Source organism: Liolophura sinensis, chromosome 1, assembly GCF_032854445.1.
Source record: "Liolophura sinensis isolate JHLJ2023 chromosome 1, CUHK_Ljap_v2, whole genome shotgun sequence".
Classification (NCBI taxonomy): Eukaryota; Metazoa; Mollusca; class Polyplacophora; order Chitonida; family Chitonidae; genus Liolophura; species Liolophura sinensis.
The window spans coordinates 54302275-54326237 of NC_088295.1; the positions used below are offsets into that span (position 1 = coordinate 54302275).

General features: G+C 38.9%; 1 protein-coding gene across 1 annotated transcript in view; it reads left to right on the forward strand.

The window, feature by feature from the left end:
* LOC135467530 (mitogen-activated protein kinase kinase kinase 4-like) overlaps window positions 1–23963 on the forward strand; it is a 31175-nt gene that overhangs the window by 6054 nt on the left and 1158 nt on the right. Inside the window, 19 exon segments of the mRNA XM_064745305.1 lie at window positions 348–506; window positions 1223–1380; window positions 2075–2395; window positions 2630–2729; window positions 3323–3406; window positions 4195–4461; window positions 4814–4963; window positions 6183–6344; window positions 7340–7473; window positions 7938–8019; window positions 9073–9154; window positions 9746–9892; window positions 17579–17776; window positions 18570–18640; window positions 19077–19193; window positions 20068–20227; window positions 21218–21337; window positions 22195–22301; window positions 23258–23437. Coding sequence (XP_064601375.1) covers window positions 348–506; window positions 1223–1380; window positions 2075–2395; window positions 2630–2729; window positions 3323–3406; window positions 4195–4461; window positions 4814–4963; window positions 6183–6344; window positions 7340–7473; window positions 7938–8019; window positions 9073–9154; window positions 9746–9892; window positions 17579–17776; window positions 18570–18640; window positions 19077–19193; window positions 20068–20227; window positions 21218–21337; window positions 22195–22301; window positions 23258–23437 — 2799 coding nt within the window.

Here is a 23963-nt window from a genome sequence, read left to right on the forward strand (position 1 = left end):
TGTATAAAACAAGTAAGCAACACACCCCTCATTTCTCAGTATATTTATTTATTTATTTGACTGGTGTTTTACGCTGTACTCAACAATATTTCACTTATACGACGGCGGCCAGCATTATGGTGGGAGGAAACCAGGCAGAGCGCGGGGGAAACCCACTACCATCCACAGGCTGCTCACAGACCTTCCCATGTACCATGGAAGGTCTGTGAGCTTTATGGAAAAAGAAAAAATATATGCAAGAAAATCCTTAGTGGCACACACATTTAAATAATAAATGTTTATTATTAAGCCTGTTTAAATAATACAGCCACCTTAATCATTATGACTGTGCATTTGTTCTGTTACAGTTAATTCATGAATGTAAGGAGGTTCTGAAGGGAGCTGTCAATGTGAAGCAGTATTATCAGCAGATGGTCTCAGCAGTCCTCTGGGATGATGAAAATGCAGAGGAAAACTTTGCATCCAGTCTTGAGCAGTTTGACACGGATATGAGGAAAATGCTTGAGGTGACCAGCAAACTCAGAGATGCTTGGATAAAATTTACCTTCGACATGTTACTTTTATACTATTTTACCAGTAGTATTTAAACTTTCTTTATATGTAACGGCGATTACATATTTCTCCCAGTCTCACTTCATAATGAAGTTGATCCTGAAACCACGACCAAAAATAATGGAATACTATGCCCCATTTTCAAAAGTGTATTTGTTGAGTCTGTATTTGAGTGTGACTAACGTTCATCACAGCTACATGGAGTGTGTCCCATGATTTTGTTTGCGAGGTACTTTCACTTCACTCGTCATCACTAAACTGGCTCTCATGTTGTTTCTGGGTGAATACTCTAATCAAGATGATTAGGCAGATGGTTGGCAGTGAGGTGCAATGACCCAAGAGCCTCTCACCAATTTGGTGGCTGTGAGGTCAAGTCCAGGTCATGCTGGCTTCTTCTCCGGCTCTAGGTGGGAGGTCTTGCAACAACCTGTGGATGGTTGTTGGTTTCCCTTGGTTTCTGCCCTATTCCTCCCACCATAATACTGGCCGCCGTTGTGTAAGTGAAGTGTTCTTGAGTATAGTATAAAACACCAATCAAATAAATAAATAATTATAAATGGGCATGTGTAGGCATTTATTTGAAATATGCTATTGAAATAAGCTGAATTCATGTGCAGCCTATGACAAATGAAAGACAAATTCATGATGCTTTGTGCCTTGTTTTCTCCAGATTTACTTCTCATACCTACAAAATTGGATGTACAGCCTTCAAAATCTACCCGAGGCATCTCGTAGTTTAAAGAACGCACTGGAGATAGAGTGGACTTTTACCAAGAAGATTTGTCCTCATGTAGGGGGTGGAGAGGCAGAGGCTGGGAAAAAGTTCAGGTTAGTTTGCTTGCTTATTTGTTTGCTAGAGGTTTCAGTCTCACCTATTCTCACTCATTATTTCAGTTATATCACAGCTCTGCTTCAGCCTTTTTGCATGTTTGCAGGGTATTTATCTGAGCATATTCTGAAGGCCAATCCATCCAAAGTAGTTTTGTCTCCAAAATCAAATTGAAAATGTGCATAAATTGCACTGAAAGATGTTCTTTTATTTGTGAAAAGGTTGAAAAATGGGCTCATCTTCAATGTATGGAATTCTTGGCAAGATAATGATAGTAATATTGAGTACTGCCTGTTGTCATACTTGTACCATACACAGTACAGATTTGGTGTGCACATTTAGTTATGTTATGCAAAAATACATTATTGTCACGTCCCCTACTCACTCATAATATCTCCGAGTACAAAATACTACCAAGCGTATTAGGTGCTCAAGTGAACAGGTAAAATAGAAAATGAGCGCTACTTAGACTTCGCCACTCAACACTCTTAACATGGTAAAGATATGGGAAAAAATGAAATATAGTAACCCTGCTGGAGCAAAATAACCACAAAAATCTCTGTTTGGACACACTGTTTCACCTTTCTATCTAATCATTTATAAGTCATGTATATCATCATTAATACCTCATGTATATCACACTCTTTATCTGGTAGTGACATAATGTATGTTATGTTTCCTGTTTCTGCTTAGTACCCTGGCCAGCAGTTTGTTGAGCTCCATATCAGACTTCCTGGAGCAGGGCATGGACGACTGCACAGCCCATCTGTTTGACATGACCCTGGGAGATAGTGATGACCGAGAAGACGGGGAGGAGGATGGTGATGGGGAAGATCAGCTAGATGAAGATGATCAGCTAGATGAAGAGGGGGACACCAGGGATGAGGCAGAAAGCCTAATGCCCCATCGCAGACCAGGGCTCTCCCTGGATGTGTCCCAGAGGCTGGGTGAGCATACCTCTGACTACCTGATGGAGGAGGACCAGCAGGCAGACCACCGACACAGGGACTTCAGGTCAGTTGTACTCAGACGTGATTTGTTAGTTTGAATCCCGTAAATCTGGTTCTTGCTGTGACTCCCACAAACTCAAACCATAGAAATCTTTTCTGATTCTCACAACAAAAATCATACTCACAGTCAAACAGGTATCTTTATTACAACACTGGTTTGAGAAGTATAACATTTAAACATTGAATAGAAATTTGAATTTATTTGTTCTTGCTATTTATTATGTGCTTGATTTTGCAGGCATTCCATTCAGCAGACCTGTCGGGACTTCAAAAACTTATTTCATGAGGCCAGACAGAGGGCTTCCAAGGCACTGGGATTTGCTAAAATGCTGAGAAAGGTAAAGTTTTGAGAAACTGATATTTGATTTAAAAATGGGTGTGATTTGATTGTCCAGGTGAGTGATCATTTAATTTTTTTTTTTTTTTTTTTTTTTTTTTGAAGTTTCATGTCTTCAGCATATTGAAACAGCAGACAGGTTTATGGATGGAAGAAACTGGGCGGAATTTATTAAATGTCACTTGTTCTTCACCAGTTTTTGATGTCCAGCTGGATTCATATGCTTAATATCAGGGCTTGTCTCAAATGTGGGAGAGTTTGTCAGTAACTTGCCAAAGTTTGGTGGTTTACCTCACGAATCTTAGGGTTTCCTTCACTGATAAAACTGACTGCCATCGGATAAGAGTAAAGTATGAGAGAAAAAAATAGATAATTCAAAGGCTAGTCGTCTGAGTGTAATGTCTTAGAGTTGTGTTATATCTATTTATTTGCTGCTGTTTAGATCTAAATTGCAGTTATGAGATTTTTACAAATTACTGTTCACTTAACTTAGGTAATAATAGAAAGAGTGTTTCAAAATTTACTTAAGCTGTGCTTTAAGGGCACACTTTTATTTGTTTTTTTTTTGTATGTTTGTTATTATTTGTTTGGTAGGATCTGGAGATTGCTGCTGACTTTAATATTGCTGTGACTACAAAAAATCTGCTAGAAAAACTGAAAGAAACCAGCCATGTGCGGGTAAGTCTGTCATGAAATATTTCTCCTACAATTCAGTGTTAATTACTCTGACATATAAGACATGATACAAGGCAATGGGAGAGAAGAAAAGGTGGATTTTGAAAAGGTATTATCTAATCACACATGTTGATCCTGTATACTCAGTCAAGGTTACATGATACCTGTACCGTTCATTGCTTTTATAGTAGAATACCTTTTCCCCACAGTTACTCAAATCCAAGTTGAATGGTGCGTTGTTTTTTTCTGCAATGTATGAGAGATACATTATAACTTTGCCCTGTAGACGTCATCAGAACGTGTTGACTGCTTATTGTCATATGACAGTGATTGAGTATGACGTTAAACCCCAAGCATACATACATACAGGTACGTCACCAGACAGCTGGAAATGAACTGTAGACAACACAGCTTAGGCCTGCATGACTTCAAGTGAGAGAGTTTCTTCACTGGCAGTATATTCACAGGTTCCATTGTAAATTTCTTGTAGAATCCTTATACATTTTGTTTTAATACATGCATAACATCTTTCTTCTGTGAAGATATTTCATAAGCTAGGTTGCCCGGTTTACTCGTACCATAATGCTGGCTGCTGTCGTACAAGTAAAATATTCTTGAGCGCAGCATATCAACACCAGTCAAATAAATAAATAAGCTGGGTAGTGTCCTCCATCAAATAATGTTAAATAATGACAGCAGGTCTGGTTTAGTTTAATTGGCTGATGCAGTCTGTAGTCCTGTATTTCTTCATCTGACTGTTATATTTTGTCGTTGTTGTTGTTGTTGTACAGGTGATTGCCCCAACCAGTGCTGGGTACCTAATGTTTATACCTCAGAGTATTCTAGAAAACAAGTCTCTTATTCTCCAATTGCTCAACGTGACATGTGGTCGAGAAGGCACTAGTAACTCTTACCTGGCTGGGCGAGATGAGGGTTACCTGCTTATGGTTCGCTGCGAGGGTGGCGCTGATCATATAAGGGAATGCCCAATGTGGAATGGGCAGAAGATCCACGTGGAGCCCACTGCGGAGACAACTATAGCTCTCTCACACATAGAGGTATGCTGGTGGATTTGAGCACCTGCTTCTGATCAAATGAATAAATGATGATGGCTTTAAACTGCTTTGACTGTGTTACAGTGGTATTGTGGCGAGAAAAAGTTTAAACAAGGAAACAGTAGAACGGTTCAAACAAACTGTAGTGGTCATAATAAGATTTACTCATCAGGGTGCCAAAGACGAAGGATTGGTGAAAATTTTGTGATTCTCTCAAGAAGAGCTCTGAAAGTAAACTTGAAACAGCTGGAAAGGTCTTGTTGCTTCGAGATACCCAGGAATGCTGAATGTTGCTACCTATGTAGCTAGAGATTTGCAGATGCTAAATATTTTAGTTACTTATGTACTCTTTCAGGTTGATGGACTGTTGTTGGTGGTGATCCACTCCTCTCAACTGGGCACTCAGAGACGGGACTTTGAACAGAAGATGGGACCTACTGTGGAACTGGTGAATGAACAGACATCTTGTCACCAGAAAATAGCAGAGGCACTGGAAGAACTGAAGGTAGGCCTTATGACAAGTTGTTTAATCAGGTTATCTGTCAAAGAAGGTAGTTTTGCTTTTGTGCACGAGAATGACCGGTGTAAGGGATCAAATATTAGTAACTCTGTCCAGTTCATTCAACTAAGCCATGCAGTAGACCACCAGGTGTAGCTTTCTGTCAGGAAGTTTGTCAGTTACCTGGCATTAGGTGATAGTTTCCACCTGGTTCTTGCTGGTTTCTTCAACCCTTAATGCCTGGTGATGAGTTCCAGGTGGTTATTGTCCGTTTTTTTTAACCTGTAACCCAGGTGACGTTTTCCACCTGGTTCCTGCCAGAAATCCTCAACTTGTAATGCCAGGTGATGGATAGAGTCGTTTGCTTGAAGTGATTTTATCTCCAAGGTAAAATAAATGCAATATATTGAGCTACAGCTGTAGTTCCCATCGGCGTCTGATTTTCAACAACTTTACATTTCAAGATTCTGAGTTTGTAGATAGTCTCCATCTTTGATATCTCTGATGATATGCTCAGACAGCCTACGTTTTTGTATCTCGCTACCGAACACCTCGGTTGGGGCTGTAGTCGATGTCCAGATTGTCATATCTGATATTTCTTCTGTGATGAAAAACCATAATGTCGCTTTAAAATAATGAAAGCATTGAATGATTACATTATGTATGCATGTCTTAGTGGACCGACCCTGCTAGCACAGTTAGTAGAGTGTCCACTTTGGGAGCGGTAGATCCAGGGTCAATCCTGAGTCAAGTCACACCTAAGACTTTAAAAGAGGAAGTTGCAGCTGGAAGGGGATAGTGCAACTACTGGTTGACGCGTATCAGTGTAACAGCTCGATCGGGGCGACTTACTTGCCTATGGTAAAGCGTCTCAGTGAAGCAGCACTAGATAAAAGAGCGGTGGAAATCCGTCCTCCACAAGGAAACACATTACATACACTCTAATGATTCCTTCATTCCTTCATCCTTCATTTCATATGACTGAAAAATGACATTACATACACTCTAATGATTCCTTCATACTTCATTTCATATGACTGAAAAATTGTTAGACATGACGTTAAACACCAAGCACTCCCTCACTCATGTCTTGGTGCTTTATTGTACATAGTATGCTGACCCTCATTGTACCGCCAAACTCGCTACACCGCCAACATTGCGTCGATACCAATCCCGGCGTTATAACGAGGTTCATCTGTACTTGACAATTCTGCCTGTTATTCAGACTGCAGCATTAAACCTGCGTGAGAAGGTGGTGCAGGCGATCAAGCAGGTGGATGAGAAGCTGAACTTAGAGGATACAGAGCACCTGGAAGAAGCGGAGAGGAGCCACCTGCTGAAACTCTACAGGGAAACCATGTTACAGTGTTACAACTTTGGTTTTGAGGTGAGACACAGTGGGCTATAAATTCACCGTTGAGGGTGGCACCATTGGTGTGAGTAAATCAGTGATTGCACTGAATTTTTCTCCAGCAAGAAATCGCCAGCTGTAGTTTAGAAGTTATCTTTGAAGTACTGTGAATCACATGAAAGTCACCAAATCATTTTTCATCAACTTGGTACAGCACTGTGATTAGTTGGTGAAAAATTAATTGAAATTGAAGGGGATTTACTAGTAAATTAGTGATGTTTGAAAAAATTGCAGTTTGGTGTTCTGCTAATGGAACGCCTTTTCCTATGCAGTGCCTACTTGAGTTCAAGTCAGATCGACCTATGGGCTCTCGCGGTTTGTTAGTAATATGATACCAGATTCATGACAAATCATCAATATAAAGGCAGGAAGTAACAGTAAACAACACAGCTTACATGTGTAGGCCTGATTTACTTTGGGTGAGAAAAGTCCTCCATTACTGTGAACACTTATTATATAGCTTTAGTTGTCATCACAATTTATAGTGAAGTATCAGACAGGAATAAATAGTAACGTTTCAGTCCATGGTATTAACATGGGATTTTGTGAATGAAGGAAGGTGTTGAGACATGAACATTTGTTAGTGTGGTGTTAAAGAACCTAAGAGAAGATAAAATTATTCTGTGTGCTTTTTTAAAAAAAGTAAAGAGTCTGCATGGAGCTATGTTGCAAATATTATCGAAAATGAGATTAATGGAGTTTGTCATTGGCTCTGATTAGCCTCACTGTTCTTACGAACCCAGTTTTAACAGACCAAGAGAACTGCCCAGTAAGAAAGCCCTGAAGTAAATTTAGTAGGAAACCGATGTTTGGTCAGTCATTTTTGGTCACAAACTGCAGGCTGTTAATGGCTGTATCTGGCCTAAATGCTGCTGCAAACTTACTTCTACTTGCATGATTGTTGTAAAGAGAAGCACATCACATCCGTAAACAGTATCCTTTTAATAGAATGCCATATATTCTGTTGTCAGTATCACAAGGAGGTGACTCGCCTTGTGACAGGAGATGCTAGGCATCGACTTGGACGAGCTCTTATAGACTTTGCTCAAGAGTGGATGAAGTTTGTCTCTCAGAAGTGCGAGCGTGGGCGAGGAATGAGACCCAGGTGGGTGAGGATTGGAGGGGGACGAAACTTTTGTAGAGGAGAACTGAATAGTGGGGAGTTTGTGAATGCAACTTTTTTCCGTCTTTTCGAAAAAAATTCAAGCAACTTTATATTTCAGCTTTTGAAATAACAGTGTTTATTTTACATGCTAAATCCACCTTGTCTGAGAGCTGTCTTATTCATTTTCCTTTGTCTGTTGTATTCTGAAAGATCTTAAAAACTCTCAGAGATAGTAACTGCTGATTCAGTCCTCAGATTCAATTAACTGTAAATTCATCTACTTCTTAATAAGAAATGTGCAGTTTGAGCCTGTCTTCTTCTGATGCATCCCTGACCTCACTTGTAATACTGCTGTTGAGTTGAGATCATTTGGATTTTATTGTTTGACATTGGTTATTGTTAATTCGTTAAGATACATGCATATTGAGCAGTTTTTATCCTAGTTGGAATAACTATGTTGTCAGATGGGCGAGCCAGGGCTTGGATTTCCTCACTGTGGCATGTGAACCCAAGACAATGACATGTCTGACAGATGCAGAGTTCCAGGTAATATTAAGCAGTAGTCAACTTCTAAAATAAAAAGAACACACGTATCAGATGGGGAGAAGGGAAGACAGTGTTACTATTTGTGTTCATTGTAATGCTTACTTCCAAATATATTTCTACTTAAAAAATCATCAAAAGTATGAAATTACAATTTTCCAGCAGGATATCATCTCAAGTTCCAAGCAAACCTCAAAACACCTTTCTAAAATCAGGAATCAGAAAAAATTGACAAGTTTGTCATGGACTAAATTTATGGTCATTTAGTGTAGGTGTAATTTTCACTTATATGACCACATTACCACGGTGCAATCATTTAATGAAGCTATACTGGAGATTTGGGGTAAAAAAACTTCGTTATCTGCTTATCTAATTAAATTTTCTCTATTTACCAAGAATAGCTCAAAATTATTGCCTTTTGGTAAATATCAGACTCATATCTGTACTATTTATGGTATTAAAATATCAGGCTCATATCTGCACTATTCATAGTTTTAAAATATCAGACTCATATCTGCACTGTTCATAGTAATAAAATATCAGACTCGTACCTGTACTATTCATAGTATTAAAATGATTCTGAAGTTTGAAATAGTTATAAAGCAACCAGTTTGACAGATTTTAGGAATTTTATTCCCGTTTTTGAATGGTAACATGAGGAGAGAGCAATGATACAATTAATTATATTATAAGGTAATTATGTGAGCTATTCTAGAATAACAGCGGGAATTTGATCTTAATAACAGCATTTTTAAAATAATCATTTATGCAGGATAAAATGATTGTCAAATCTTAAGAAAGGGGACTTTAAAATTTAGTAATCAAATCCGACTTTTTCTTGTAACTGGTGATCAGTGGATCTGTGCCTTATGTGGGTATATGTGTATGGCTAAAACCATAGGTACACACGTGTGATATGTCATTCTCAGGTTTTGAAGGGAATACTTTTTTGCCAGCTAGGAAGGATATTTAACATATTTGTTATAAAGCAGTGGAACTTGTTTGTGTAGATATGCATGTGGGATCATCGTGAACAAAATCAGAATATTGTTCCAGAACTTGAAGCAGAGTATCAATGACTGCATAACCCATGTGATAGGAAGCGCAGAGAGAATTGTCCCGTGGAGCCCTACCCAGGGTAAGTCATGTTCATATGGCAAATCATGTTCATATGGCAAGTCATGTTCAGATGGCAAGTCATGTTCATATGGCAAATCATGTTCAGATGGCAAGTCATGTTCATATGGCAAATCATGTTCAGATGGCAAGTCATGTTCATATGGCAAATCATGTTCAGATGGCAAGTCATGTTCATATGGCAAATCATGTTCAGATGACAAGTCATGTTCAGATGGCAAGTCATGTTCAGATGGCAAGTCATGTTTAACTAGCAAGTCATGTTCATGTGGCAAGTCATGTTCAGATGGCAAGTCATGTTTAAATGACAAGTCATGTTAAATGGCAAATCATGTTCATATGGCAAATCATGTTTAAATGGCAAATCATGTTCATGTGGCAAAGCATGTTTATCTGGCATGTCCTCTTCAGTGGGCTGTCAGGTACTAAGATTAAGTGTTCACTTGCTTAATCTATGGTATGGCTTACATCTTCACAGAATTAAAATTTCTATTTATGCATAAACCAAACACTGTAATTAAAATGCTGAAATTTGTGAATTCCTGAAGTTAAAAAAGATTGTCAAATGACCTCCCATGTGTGTTGTTTGTAGGTTTCAAGGTGGGCCAGGATGTTCAGAAGGTGAACCGTATTTTCTCCTGGCCAGCCGAATCCCCCAAAGTCTCACGATCCTTTTCCCACTTAAGTGAACCAACACCTACCCCGAAACGCAGCCCTGAAACGGCACCAGTAGAATCCGGTATGTCCAAAAAGTGGCAACCAAAGTTTAATTATTTGATTAATTCAGTTGCAGTAATGTTCCAAGATTAAATAACTTATTGAGATCAAAATTTCCAAGTATTGTTAAATATACAGTTTTGAATGCTGTATTCCAGGCTTTTAAAAAAGTACTTTCAGAAGTACGTACATTACAAAGGTTCTAAAATGATATTTTTGATGCCAACACTCAAGTTTTTATGTTAATTAATCAGATTAAATTCAGTTAAATTTAAAAAAAACTTTCTTATGTGATCCTATAAGGTGAATGAATCGATCAGAATCAAGCAGAATGTGTCACTTGAAAGAAGCTAAACTTTAGGTAAAATACAGTATTTGCGATGCATTGAGGTTGATGTGAAGATCGGCAAAACAGGCTGCTAAAGTGTTGCCATTTCTGTCATATCTGATTGTGATCAGGCAGTTTTGAACAGTTTTATCTCCTCGGGACCTCTCTGGGTTACATGGTTAAAACGTTGGTTTGCTCCGATTACCAGGCCCTTGACCAATGATCTATTTATTTATTTATTTATTTTATTGGTGTATTACACCGTACTCAAGAATATTTCGCTTATATGAGACAGCCAGCATTATAGTAGGAGGTAACCCACAACCATCCACAGGTTGCTGAATGACCTTCACACATGCAGCCTTAGAGGAGGCCAGTATGAGGCGACCGCATTGGTGAGAGGCTCCAGGGCCATTATGCTGCACTAGGGGGCTAACCAACTGAGCCATGGAGGCCACTCCCTTGACCAATGAGGGCACATTTGAATTCAGCTGATGGTGTTTGGGCTGCGGCTTTTGGTCATGAAGTTTGTCAGGTACCCGGCTAAGGGCGCTGGTTTACTCAGACACTCTGGTTTCCTCCACCTGAATGCATCATATTGAAGCTTTTTGACCAGATGTTAAACAGTTGTTTTATCAGTCAATCAATCAATCATTCAGCTCGTATCAGACACTATGGATTGAAGTCTGTTGTTGATAAGATATTTTTTTTTATTTATTGATAAATTTGATTTATGATTTATACCGCACCAAAAAATTTACATAATAACAGAGAATATTTCACTTGTATTATTTGCTTGCATTTATGGGCAGAGGAGAAACCTGCCAGTTCTCCTGATGCCAAGCATGCAAAAACTGGGTAGAGACGTCTTGGAAGAATGGGTCAGTGCATGTTGCAGCCCTGCGAATTGATTTTGTTTGATTTATTCCCATCTGTTGGTAAACAGGAGCTGAAGCAGTAAGAAGAATATCAGAAAATGGGTTTTGACCCTGCAGTTGTATATATCCTGTTGATTGTATGTGAATCCTCAGCCTTTGTGGATTTTGTGAATCTACTGTAAATAGCGGATTGTACATCTTTCATCACAGACCGCATATTAGGCAGCGAAATCTGTTTGTCTTACAATGAACAGATTTAAACTTGCTATTTAATTTTCTAAATGATAGATTGCAGTGATAGTACTACTTTTGATTGGGTAGGCTTACAAATATTTTGCAGTGCATTATGAGAACTGTGTTGTGATTTGGTTAATGATCTCACCTGAAAGCTGTGTATACGCACATGAGAAAACTTAACAGCCAGCTAAGAAATAATGTCATGCCGATTTTTGAACGTCTCTTGAACTCTCTGGTTATGATGTGGGTTTTGGACCAAGCTATTCCATATTCTTCACCAAGGGCTGATTTCTTAAAATAACAGTTCTCTCTTTATATAATAGCTCCATGTAGATGGCCATGTTTCAGTTTTGTACATGTGTACTTCACAATTGGTGGTTGCTTCATCTAGTTTTGTATATAAGATGACATCAAATCAACTGAATTCCAACTTTATCTTTTTTTTCATTTTGGTAGATTGTTGATCATAATAACATGAATCGTGGATTAAAAACCTTCGAATTTATTCTGGACGACATTCCCGTGCCATTACTAACATAACAAGTCATTAACTTGAAGAAGGTGTTAAGTAAGTACACTGAAATGTCATGGAGAATAAATTGAGAAGTTTGCATTGCTCATTTGCATATAAATGTCTTATCACTCTTCCTCTCATTCTGTACCACAAAGTTCCTTCTTTTAAAGGAGAAGAAAACATAAAAATGATGCCAAAATCAGATGAAACAGTGTCAAAACTTATTTGCAAATATGACCTTTAATATCTTTTTGGATTTTTTTTTTTCAAGAGAATGGTGGGTATTTGGGACTAACTTTTGGTATTTATCGTTGTTGCATAATAATATCCTACATAAGGACGTGATGCTTATCTACTAAATTTATTTGAATGTCAATTTGTTGTTTATGTCGAAACATATGTATTTAACCTAAATTACGATAATATTTATGAACATATTACAAATATAAATGTGATCCAAATTGAGGTTTAATACATTTGTTAGCTGAAAAGAACAAATTCTAGTGCAAAAATATTTATTGAATCTGTGTTACATCCTCATTTATGACGTTATTAAACAAAGACTATAAATACTGAAAGGTGGTCCCAAATACCCACCATACAAAAATTATTTTCAAGTGTCTTTTTCTCCTTGAGGAAAAGTCGGAAAAAATATTGAAGACCACAATTAGGAATAACTTTTTGCACTCTTTCATCTGAACTTTGTCATTTTTATGTTTTCTGCACCTTTAAAATGCCTGATCACTGTTCGTGTCCTCATTCCTATCCACATAGCTCCATTATTTCAAATGTCTGATCAGTGTTCATCTCCTCATTCCAAACCACATAGCGTCTTCATTTAAATTGACCTATCACTGTTCCATCTCCGCATTCCAAACCACACACACATGTAGCTTCTTCATTTAAAATGTCTGATCACTGTTCCATCTCCTCATTCCCATCCACATAGCTCCTTTATTTCAAATGTCTGATCAGTGTTCGTCTCCTGACGGTGTAACAGGTGTTAAGCGAGCCAACATGTCTGAGAGTTTGCAGGAGGCGGTCAGCATTCACGACAGCGAAGAAGGAGGGCTTGTAATGGATATCAGTCATTCTCCATTTCGCTACCACAAACCCAGAGGTCAGTTTTCTGCGTTTCAAAATCAACTCCAGTTTGAGCAGAATGATTGGAAACTTAACACTCTACCACCTGTACTGCCACTCTTTGGAAGTACTTAGTCTTAATGAAATCAGTTTTCTGTCTTTATTCCATGGGCCGGACATGATATTGGTACCACCTGAGGTGGCCAAACCTTATTGGTACTAACATGTTTATAGGGTCAGTAGACAAATTTCAAAAATGTAACATTCAGTAGTAATTCCCCCATGACAAAGACTTGGTTGTACTATCCAAAGGTGCTTGTCATTAACCTGCAGCTATCACTTGTAGATTTTCTAGGGATACATCAACTACTTCCAGAGAGATCAACCCAAAACATTGTTTGATAATCCGAAGATTTTCGCTGTTTATATGATGAAATTGTGCCGACACTCTCGTACATTAGAAGCTCTAGATTATACACAAACAGGAATTTTCTTCCAGAAATAGCAGTATTAACCTATAATCATTCAGTTATAAATTCCTCAAGAAGTGGTGCAGGGGAGGAATAGAAACTGATGGTAGGAGTTAATGAAAACAATGAAAAACTCTTAATTTCTTATAAGGGATGATCTCTTTCTAAATCAAAAAGTGCTACGCTTGACAGATTTAACATCAAGGTCAAAACATCTACAAACAATCTTGTTTCAGAAGAGTTGGATGATTTTTGGATGAGAAGACAAATCTTCTCCTTTATCCAGACAGCTTGACCATACAACGTACCAATGACTGCCAACACCCAGGTTTCCGTAATTAAAATCAGTATGCAATTAAGACACCAAATTAAGGGACAAGATTTTAGTTAAACATCCATGGCACCCGCTGACAGATAATTGAGAGTATGAATATCTCTCTGAAAGAATGAAAAGTCTTGCAGTGTCCTTTAGTGTTTGGGGACATGGAAAAACTTTACTGTGTGCCATTTGGAATTTACCATTTGGATATTTAGACCTGAAGTCAATAGTTAATTGTTAATACAAGCATAATAGAATGCCCTAAAATGTAAGAAAACATAGTCTTCTGTCGTTTTCTGGCTGCAAAGAAAACTGCTGATGCAGTCCTTCTAACTGCTGTAGCTCACCCCTCTCCCAACCCAGAGAGGGCTAAAATGTCAGCAAATGTCTTTCGTCAACAATCTGCCTCTATGTTTGAGAAGCTTAAATTAGTTAAGGAAGTATTCCTAAAGGTAAACACTCTCTTCCTTAGTTGATTAGGGGTTCAAATAGAGCTGTTGTTGTATGACTGTTGGCATTATATGAAAAGGGGCATAAACCATAAAGCTACCCATCTGCTAGAGCTATCGTATTAAAACCTGAACAAAAGACATGTAAATCAGCTGGAAAATTAGCATGGAGGTTTGGCCACCCTTTGAGGTACCAGTATGTGAAATTTTGGGCCTTGGCCCATGGATTACTAATATTTGTACATTTTATGCTGAACAACCTCTTCTTCCTCTGATCAGAAATCAGAAGTCATAATGAAGCCATTCGTTGTCAGTATAAATCTACTTGGGGATTTTACACTCAGCGTGGAGACATTATGTTGGAATATGGTGTAGACTTTACAGTTTTAAGGAAAAGTGAAAAGTTTTTCCCCCCATGACCATCTGGTAACCTTGAGAAATAATTTATGCTCGTTTATAAAATTTGGTAAGTTTACATTGTCATGATCAACAGTTAATGCAGTTTCATGTTTATCTGAGTTGGAGATCAAGTATTTCTTAAAATAATTTTTCAGTGAGTGAATTACTTGTCTTTTTTTTTTAGTAGTGTAGATGAATTAGTTTTTGTCTTGTCTGCATGTTTCATCTGGTTTCTATCCTCTTGCATGGCTGTCGATTTTCTCACCTATCATTTTTGACCTGGGACTAGGTGGCTCTGTAAAAGGGTGATTCTGTCTGTCAGTCTGTTGATCTGTCAGAATTGTCAACATCCTATCATTTAACCTGCACCTCCTATCTCTGAACTTGGGCCATTCACCTAACATGGGCTCTGGGTGATAGACCACACTAAATCCTCTGCGAGGAGAATGTTACAGCTGTCATGAATTTATACATGTAATGAAAAGATTAAACAGGACATACCGGTAAATCGACCATTTGTGTAGGTCTGTAGTACATCTTGACCATACATCTTGACCATAGAACTAGATTACATGTTTAAAAGATGAGCAATTAACAGTTGTTGTTATTGCTGTAATTTTGTGAAGGGGTCTGTCAAGCACAACATGTACTTAACACGTTTGTGAAATGATGTCCAGGTGCGCGTGCTAATAATGCAGGAATCCTGTCGGCTGGCCTTGAGTGATATGTTATGGCTTTTAATCTGTTACACACCTTGGATGAAATTTTCCACTTCAGGTATTTTCTCGTGTTAATTTCAACACAGTATCACCCAGACTACTGGGCTGAATTCACTGAAATTTCCCTTGTGGATTCACGGCTGGCTTCAACACATTGGATCAGATTTAGTCACATTGTTGACCTTTGACTTATTTTCTGAGGTCATATTGTGTTCTTATTTTGTGATCAGCCTCAGGCTGAATACACGTCTAGTTAGTTGATCTTTATGTAAATAAATGACGCCCTGAAAGACACAATAACAATGATAAACAACAATTAGTCAGTCTATCAATCATTCTGCATGGGCCAGAGTAGATGATTTCAACTTTGAGGTGGGCTGACCTAGCGGCTGATCTTCTTGATGATTGCTCATGGTGAACTTTTTTTTTGCCTCAGCTTGAATTTGGTTTCAGAGATAAAACACTGAAAGTTGCTTCACTGTTTTAGTGGTCAAGCTCAGTGTTAGCGCCAAAAGTAAAATCTATCCACCTCATGGATGCAAGATTTCAGAGAAAGAAATACAGTTGTTACTCTGTTTGCACAGAAAAGAAGCATGGAGCACTCAGACTGTGTGTCTGACACTGAAAGGCCTAGCAAGAAAATGAACTCCTGAATAGATGTTGAGGAAGGTTTCCACACTGGCATTATGCCAAATTCAATCTTGTATTCTTTCATTTGTGAACTTATTTGCTCATATTAACTGGTAAATAACAACATTTGATTTTTATTCGGTGGAAGACTTAATATTTATAAGAAAAATTCCGTTTAGTGATGTTGCTAAGGTTTCATTTTTAGATGATTTATTTCTTTTTTTCTTTTTGTTTTCATTCATGTCATTTGTTTCAAGATGTTAGTTGTACTGTAGACTATTGTCTCCCTTAAATAGGGCACATGGAAATAATACTGAGGCCATCCAATGATTTTGCCCACACTAAGCTGTTCATCTCATGTAGTTGAACAGCTGGTTTTGCCATGGAAACCATCAAATTTCCTTTTGAAATTATTGCTAGAGTGATAGGAGAAAAATTGTATAAGTTGTTGATGTGTGCTGTCTTCAGGCACGCTCTTCTGATAGTATTCAGAAGATTTGCACCAATATGAAGACTTGTTTCAGTCACATATTGTACCAGTTGCATAGTCTAGAAAACAACTCTTACTACATAGATTTTAGGTCATATCATTACTGTACAACATTTATTTTCTCTCGAGTTGAAAATCATTTCAGCTGGAGTCGAATCGCTATCTACATGTATGCTCTCTGAAATTATAAGATGCTGAGATCAAAATCATTGTTTTGCACGCAAACTTTGGTTTGACAGATACCTTTCTCGTGGTGGCTGGATTTGGTTTTTGTTTTAATTCATAGAAATAATATTAATTTCTTTTTTTTTCTTACAATTACATGCATGTAAAGATCAAGAAGTTCATGTCATTGATGATTTTAGTTTTGTCTGTTTATTGTCAGACGGCCAAAACAATCATCTATTTTGCATATGTTCTAGGACAGCACAGTGTCATGAACTCTAGATCTGATCTCTGATTCATTCAATAAAAGACATGGTCAGTGTTCAGGACTGTAAAATGGTGGAATGAATTGGAGTTTGTAAATCTGGGAGTGAAGAGGGTTCCAGTCTAATGGTAGAGGAGGTGGCAGCATTCTTATCCAGGGCGAGTCACCTGACCGCAGACGTGCAAGAGACGGCCTGTTCTTTTATCAAACTACTGGTACTTGGGTTGACTTAAAATGCATGTGGTTCTCGCCTGTATGCATGTAGATAGATTATTTTTCAGTTTTGTCAGTAAATACATGCACTCTTCTCTTGATGTCTCATGAACATTTTGTCAGCCACTGTCCAGGGGCAAATTTTACAATGATTTCACAACAAACGCCTGGCTTAATCTCCATGGTAACAAGTGTCAAGTCAGATATTCATATACCTTGAATAGTCACAAAACCCATTGAGAAAAGAACCTAAAACACCAGTTCCCAATATGGAGTAACATATCAACAGTAAATAAAGCTGGTAACATTTAAGATAGCAGTCATCATTTCCAGTGAAACAGGGAAGACTGAAAACATGAGGACAAAATTCAAAACTCAGGGTCCTTGAATACTTTCCATGTCAGATACAGATATCTCAGTCCAGCTTGAAGACAGACATTGCCATGGTAACTCTGTGTGATGCATCATGATAGCTTTGTAAAATTTGCCCCAGGGATATTGTTTATAGTGTGTGGTAAGAGTTTGTGAACAGGTTATTGTCTTCTACAGCCCACTCTGCAGATCCTGTGCTCCCCAGCTTCCCGTACTCCAAATGCATGAGGGCTGTGGAAAGACTGGAGCAGGAACGCAACAGGAAGCTACAGGAGAAACGTGTGATTGGGCGGGTGACGACCAGGATGTATGAGACAGATTATCACATCAGCGTTAGGAGGGTCAACTTCAGGTGGCAGAGAGGCATCAAGATAGGCGAGTAGGAAATGACAACCTTAAGGGCCTGAGCTTATTGATGTCACATGAAACCAGTCTAGGGATTGCAGTAGCTCCATGAATCCATTTTTTGAATGAAATCATGGTTATGTTATCCATCTTGCAATTGTAATGTTTAATTGGATGAGCTGATCATTGAAACTTTTGGAGACCAATGAAAACTATGATTTATTTATATAATTTGTGAGGATACTTAGACATTTAGAGGTCTGTCTTTGACAGATTATGTAAGAAGCAACACTAGTATTTGGTTTTGTGTGGCTCATGGAAAGCTTGACACTAGGTCATGGTGAGTTTACATGATGGTATATGCTCATTGACATTTGGAGGAGATGCCTGTACCTGGTTGCATCCAGGATAACAGAAATCCTACAAGTATATGGGGAAGGCTGTACCTGAAGAAATTCAGTAAAACTGCCGAACTATATGATTTTATGGGACTCCTGTACAGGATATCACTATCAGAAATGCAATCTGCATGTTAATGCCTCACCGATCTCTTTTTTCACAGCCAGCTCGAAGCAGTGACTTAGGAGCTTCTCACCAATGCGGTTGCTGTGAGTTCAAGTCCAGCTCTTCCTGGCTTCCTCTCCAGCCATAATTGGGATGGTCTGGCAGCAACCTGCGGATGGTTGTGGATTTCTTCGGGGCTCTGCCTGGTTTCCTCCCACCATAATGCTGGCCATTGTCATATAAGTGAAATATTCTTGAGTATGGCGTAAAACACCAACCAAATGAATAAATCAGTAAAGAAATAAATCTTCTCTTGCAGGTGAGGGTCAGTTTGGGAAGGTCTACACAGCTGTCAACATGGACACCGGCGAACTGATGGCCATGAAGGAGGTGAGTTACATGTACTCAAAGAGGAATATTGATATATGTGTATTTTCACAGGCAATTTGTAGATTGTCTCACTCTCACTTTCATTGTGGCCTGGGTGACAAGAATGATCCAATGAAAACTATTGAATGCTTCTCTTGGCATCTTTCCATGCTATTTTCGTACTTACATACTTCCACATTACTTTGGTGGTTGTGTTAAACATTAGACATTTTGGGAATTAGCCTTGAGATTATTTACGTGAAATGTTCATCTTGGTTGATGAAACGTCACAATTTTGCATCAATATTCTCAAGTTCTCTGAATTGGGCCTTAACTCTATGACAAAATAGTATGTCCCAGGAAAAGGTACTACCAGATATGTAGACTTGCATTTTTCAAAACTGTATTTTGATGCAATTAATGTTTGTGTAATTAATGAACCATGGTTAAATTTCAGATGAAATTCCAGCCAAATGACCATCAGGCATTCAAGGGAATTGCTGATGAAATAAAGAACTTTGAAGGAATCGAACATAAAAATTTGGTCCGCTATTATGGCGTAGAAGTACATAAGGTAATATTATACATAGTTGTGAGAAATGTTACGGGATGCAAATGTTAACAGGTAATAATAATTTGGGTCTGGAATATACCATGGAAGGGTTTGATACTCTGTTACTTTCAGCAGACATGAGATTTAAATGTCTCCTTCACCTGAGTCTGGCAAATCTGGAATGAAATCACTGAATGACAGTGTGTTAAAAAAATCAGTCATGAGAAATGAGAAAAGTTGAGATTTACTTGATTCACAGCTAGGAAAGTAGGAACAACTTGATTAAGTGCACACCCACTTATAACATCTTTACTTGTACATTAATTGCAGTGTATTTTTCTGGTTTGGAGTCTTTACTTCACAAACAAACAAACAAAAATTGTGAAAAACATGCCTTGATTTCCAGGATTAGGACTGGTCATCTTGAAAGCTTTCAAATTATTGGCTGTGTAGAAAAAAATGTAGGCATCAGTTTAAAGAATAGGTATTGAACTTTCGAATGATTGGTAGAATTGAATTTCTACATGTAGTATATTTTGTCCATTGCAAAAAATAATAAAATAAATTTTATATATTTTGTATGTTTATATATGTGCGAAGTGCCAAAAGCGTAGTAATCGGAGAAAGATATCCTTTGTTGTCCGCTTCGCCGTAAATCAACATAAATCATGTTTCTTTATTCAGGTTACTTTTCCAATGCAATTTCCAATGAATTTAAAGTTAAAGCCGGATGGGTTTACTCTGGGCATTTCAATTTTCTCCACCCTCGAAACTCATAGCCGATATACATGCGAGTTAGTGGTCCTTCTATTTTTGAATTGAAATAATCAGGACTACATTGTATATGCACATACTGTATATAAGTATTTGTTGTTTTTTTTGTGTGTGTTGAAAGGATGAGTTGTTGATATTCATGGAGTACTGTGACAGAGGAACCATTGAGGATGCTGCAAAGTTGGGGTTACCAGAGCACATGATCAGGAAGTACACGCGGGACATTCTTGTGGCCATACACACTTTACATGAACATGGTATTGTTCATAGAGATATTAAAGGTAAGCTAAACAGTGTTCACAGTGATATCAGAGGCACACTAAAACTTGTTCACTGATATATGAAAGGTAAGCTAAAGTTTGTTCACTTAGATATCAAGGGTTGGCCAAAACATTGTTCACAAGAGATATCAGATGTAAGTTAAAAATTGTTCACTGAGATATCAAAGGTAGTGCAAATATAGTTCACTGAGATAAAAAAAAAAACATAAGTTGATCATTGCTTATGGAAGTATCAGAAGTAAACCAAACATTGTTCACTGAGATGTCAAAGGGTAGCTAATTTGATGTGATTCAAGTGTTGTTGATTGAGATAACAAGGGTACACGTAAGTTATTAATCTTCAGCTCCGTTGTGTTGACGAAGGTAACAAAGCTAAGCTGATTATCATTTAACATTTCGGATGTATGAGGTAACAAAGTTAGGCTAATCACTGTATTTATCTTAAAGTTTTGCCTGCAAGAATACACTTTCAGAGCACAGAAAGGCCTTAAAAATGATACTTTTGATGCCAACGACAATGAATCAGACTTCAGGAAAAACTCTTAAAAGTGGCCTCCAAAAGTGGATGAATCGCTAAGGTTTAAGCATAATGTGTCAGTTGAAAAAAAATAAACTCCTGGTGAAATTTAATATCTTGAAAACATTGCTGTTGAATAATTATTTTAACACCAACACAGCTTGGTCACTGTGAGTTCAAGTCCAGCCCATGCTGGCTCCTCTCCGGCCGTATGTGGGAAGGTCTGTCAGCAACCTGCGGATGGTCGTGGGTTTCCCCCGGGCTGTGCCCGGTTTCCACCCACCATAATGCCGGCCACCGTCGTATAAGTGAAATATTCTTGAGTACGGCGTAAAACACCAATCAAATAAATAAATAAACCAACACGGCTTAGTGTACAGATCTGAAAGCAGTAATTGCACTGTCATCATTCTGAACTACAGTATAGTACATGCAGGTCTATGGTATTCCAGTTGCTTTGTTCTGTGTTTCAGGAGCAAATATATTTCTGACATCGGATGGGTGCTTGAAACTGGGTGACTTTGGGTGTTCTGTTCGATTAAAGAGCCACACAACGATGCCTGGGGAAGTAAACGCACTTGTGGGAACTACAGGTAATGGGTCTGACCTCAAGTTTGTGTAAACCAAACCAAACATTCCAACCTAATTAACCAGTCGCTGTTGCTGGTTAACAAACATTTACATTTTACCACATATATGGAAAATATGCAATGACCATGCACTCAACAGTGACTTTGCGTAAAGTTTTTCTCTTGTAAACAGAACTAAAAGTAACTTGTACCCACTAATCAGTTTATTTTCAATGGTGAATGTCAAAGCTTTACACAAGATGTATTTTCAGTGACATGAACTGAAGAGTTAGACCTACATTCAGTTCGCCAGCAACCTGTGGATGGTCGTGGGTTTCCTGCAGATTCTGCCTGGTTTCCTCTCATAATAATACTGGCTGCAGTTGTATAAGTTAAATATGGAATATGGCATAAAACAAAAATCGTACGATAGATAAATAAATAGTTCCCTTATGACATGAATAGAGCTGCATGTACATATGAATAATGTATGTATATATACAAATAGTGAGAAAATTGGGGGCAGAGGTGGTTAGCATGCCAGAGCGGCACAATAACGAAGGAGACTGTCACTGTGAGTTCAAGTCCAGCTCGTGCTGGCTTCCTCTCCAGCCATACATGGGAAGGTCTTCCAGCAACCTGTGGAAGGTTGTGGGTTTCCTCTGGACTCTGCCCGTTTTCTTCCCACCATAATGCTGGCCGTTGTCATGTGGTGAAATATTCACGGTGTGAAATATCAATCAAATGATTAAAACAAAAACAAAGTGAGAATATTCTTGGTTATGACACTAAACACCAATCACTGAACACTGATAAGTAAATAAATACAAATAGTGAAATCTCCCTGTTAAGTCTGTGACATAATTTTGTTTTGCCTTCAGCCTACATGGCACCTGAGGTGATAGCTCGTAGTGGTCAGGAAGGTCACGGGAGGGCAGCGGACATCTGGAGCTTAGGCTGTGTTGTCTTGGAGATGGTCACTGGAAAGGTAAGGCAGAAAACTTCAATAGCAAATGTTGACAGGTGTTATCAGATATATATTACAGAAAGACTTTTTTGTTAAGTGTAGATGGCCTCAGTGTTAATATACACAAATATATAAATTTTTGATCTAGTGCACTGAAGTGGTAGCCCCTGTGAGACTGAAGAGATAGCCCCTGTGAGACTGAAGTGATAGCCCCTGTGATACTGAAGTGGTAGCCCCTGTGAGACTGAAGTGGTGGCCCACGTGAGACTGTAGTGGTGGCCCCTGTGATACTGAAGAGATAGCCCCTGTGATACTGAAAAGATAGCCCCTGTGAGTCTGAAGTGGTGGCCCATGTGAGACCGTAGCGGTGGCCCCTGTGAGACTGAAGTGGTAGCCCCTGTGATACTGAAGAGATAGCCCCTGTGAGACTGAAGTGGTAACCCCTGTGAGACTGAAGTGGTGGCCCATGTGAGACTGTATGGGTGGCCCCTATGAGACTGAAGTGGTAGCCCCTGTGAGACTGAAGTGGTGGCCCATGTGAGACTGTATGGGCGGCCCCTATGAGACTGAAGTGGTAGCCCCTGTGAGACTGAAGTGGTGGCCCATGTGAGACTGTATGGGCGGCCCCTATGAGACTGAAGAGATAGCCCCTGTGAGACTGAAGTGGTGGCCCATGTGAGACTGTAGTGGTGACCCCTGTAAGACTGTAGTGGTAACCCCTGTGAGACTGAAGTAGTAGCCCCTGTGAGACTGAAGTGGTGGCGCATGTGAGACTGTAGTGGTGGCCCTTGTGAGACTGAAGAGATAGCCCCTGTGAGACTGAAATGGTGGCCCATGTGAGACTGTAGTGGTGGCCCATGTGAGACTGTAGTGGTGGCCCCTGTGAGACTGAAGTGATAGCCCCTGTGAGACTGAAGTGGTGGCCCATGTGAGACTGAAGTGGCGAGACTGAAATTTTAATTTCTTTTCCCTTACAGCGACCATGGCATGAGTTTGAGAACAACTACCAGATCATGTTTAAGGTGGGAATGGGCTGTACACCTGTCATTCCTGAAAGCCTGAGTGCCGAGGGTAAGGAATTCCTGGAGCATTGTTTTAGAACAGACCCCACAGAAAGAGCTACGGCCAGTGACCTACAGACACTTCTCTTCACCATGGTAAGATTCTACCAGAAAGGGTGCATTTTTAGAAGTAAGGAAAGGTTATGAAGTGTTACATTTGCTACTGTACAAACGTACCTACACTGTACCCCTCAAACAATTCTGAAAAAGGCCAATGGAACTCTCAGAAATGGAAAATGAGTAACTTACCCAGTGATGATCCTATACACCAGTTCACAGTTTCGCATTTGAAACATAAATAAAGCCACATGGTGCTGTTCGACATTACAAAAAGCATGCTTTTTTTGCATGCGCATTAGCGTAGCCAGTTCTAGCTTTTTTTTTTTGGCATGCTGTGAGTTTGTGTACCTACTTTACATTATAAAGGGACACTTGGCATGCTTACTTGACTGTATAAGGGGACACTGTAAGCTTGTGTATTCTGATCAGCTGCAGTGCTGAGGGATTCTGCTTCATGCAGCCTTATGTTTCCATGTAGCATTAGACAGGTGCAATGCTGTAAACTAAGTGTCAGCATTGACTCTGCCAGTAGAAGTGACCTTGTGATGTATTGGCAGTGTAT